The sequence below is a fragment of the Myotis brandtii genome, unplaced genomic scaffold (genome assembly GCF_000412655.1).
Source record: "Myotis brandtii unplaced genomic scaffold, ASM41265v1 scaffold169, whole genome shotgun sequence".
Taxonomy (NCBI): domain Eukaryota; kingdom Metazoa; phylum Chordata; class Mammalia; order Chiroptera; family Vespertilionidae; genus Myotis; species Myotis brandtii.
This window is the reverse complement of record NW_005356215.1, coordinates 219,554-220,176: the sequence shown is the minus strand read 5'-3', so window position 1 is coordinate 220,176 and position 623 is coordinate 219,554. Positions and strand designations below refer to the sequence as shown.

General features: G+C 60.8%; 1 protein-coding gene across 1 annotated transcript in view; it reads right to left on the bottom strand.

Annotated features, from left to right (window-relative positions):
* Positions 1-276: 276 nt before the first annotated feature.
* IL16 (interleukin 16) overlaps positions 277-623 on the bottom strand; it is a 13,964-nt gene continuing 13,617 nt past the window's right edge. Inside the window, exon 8 of the mRNA XM_014536921.1 lies at positions 277-416. Within this exon, the coding sequence (XP_014392407.1) occupies positions 277-416 (140 nt within the window). The remainder of the gene's footprint in view (positions 417-623) is intronic.

The window sequence follows — 623 nt, the reverse complement described above, 5'->3', positions numbered from 1 at the left end:
TACAGTTAACCCCGTGGCTGGGGGTACAGTTAACCCCGTGGCTGGGGGTAAGGCAGGCTGTTGGTGGGAGCACTGAGTGCAGAGTGTGGTTTGGTTCTGAGTTAGCTCTTAGCGCCCTGTGCCAGGCAGGGTAGCATGGAGGGTGCGAGGCCACGTGTGATTACGGGCCGCGGCTCCCAGGCCCTGGGGGTGGGGGGCGAATAATGCGATGGGCGACTTTAAGTCCATCGGGTGTAGACAGAAGCGGCGTGAATGGCGTCTCATGAGGGTAGTTTGTTAGAGGACGTAGCCCCGCCGTGTTCCGTGGGAAACCTGGGCCACGTGGTTTTCTAGCGGCAGGAACGGGGCCAGCGATGGCTTCTCCACGCGCTTCGTGGCTACACGGGAGGCCACAGGGCGCCTCTGCCGGGAGTGCCCTGGGCTTGGGGAACATGCTCACGCGATGGGCCAGACCCACGCTTCCTGTGTCATTCCTGACAGTGACCACAGGTACGGAGGCTGGTCGGGCAGGAATAAGTGCTGGCATTTTCATTGCATTTATAGCGCGGACAGCGGTTCGCCAACCCGTAAGGTTTCAAGTGTAAAAATTCATCAGCACCCGGTCTGCCCCTGCTCCTGCCCCC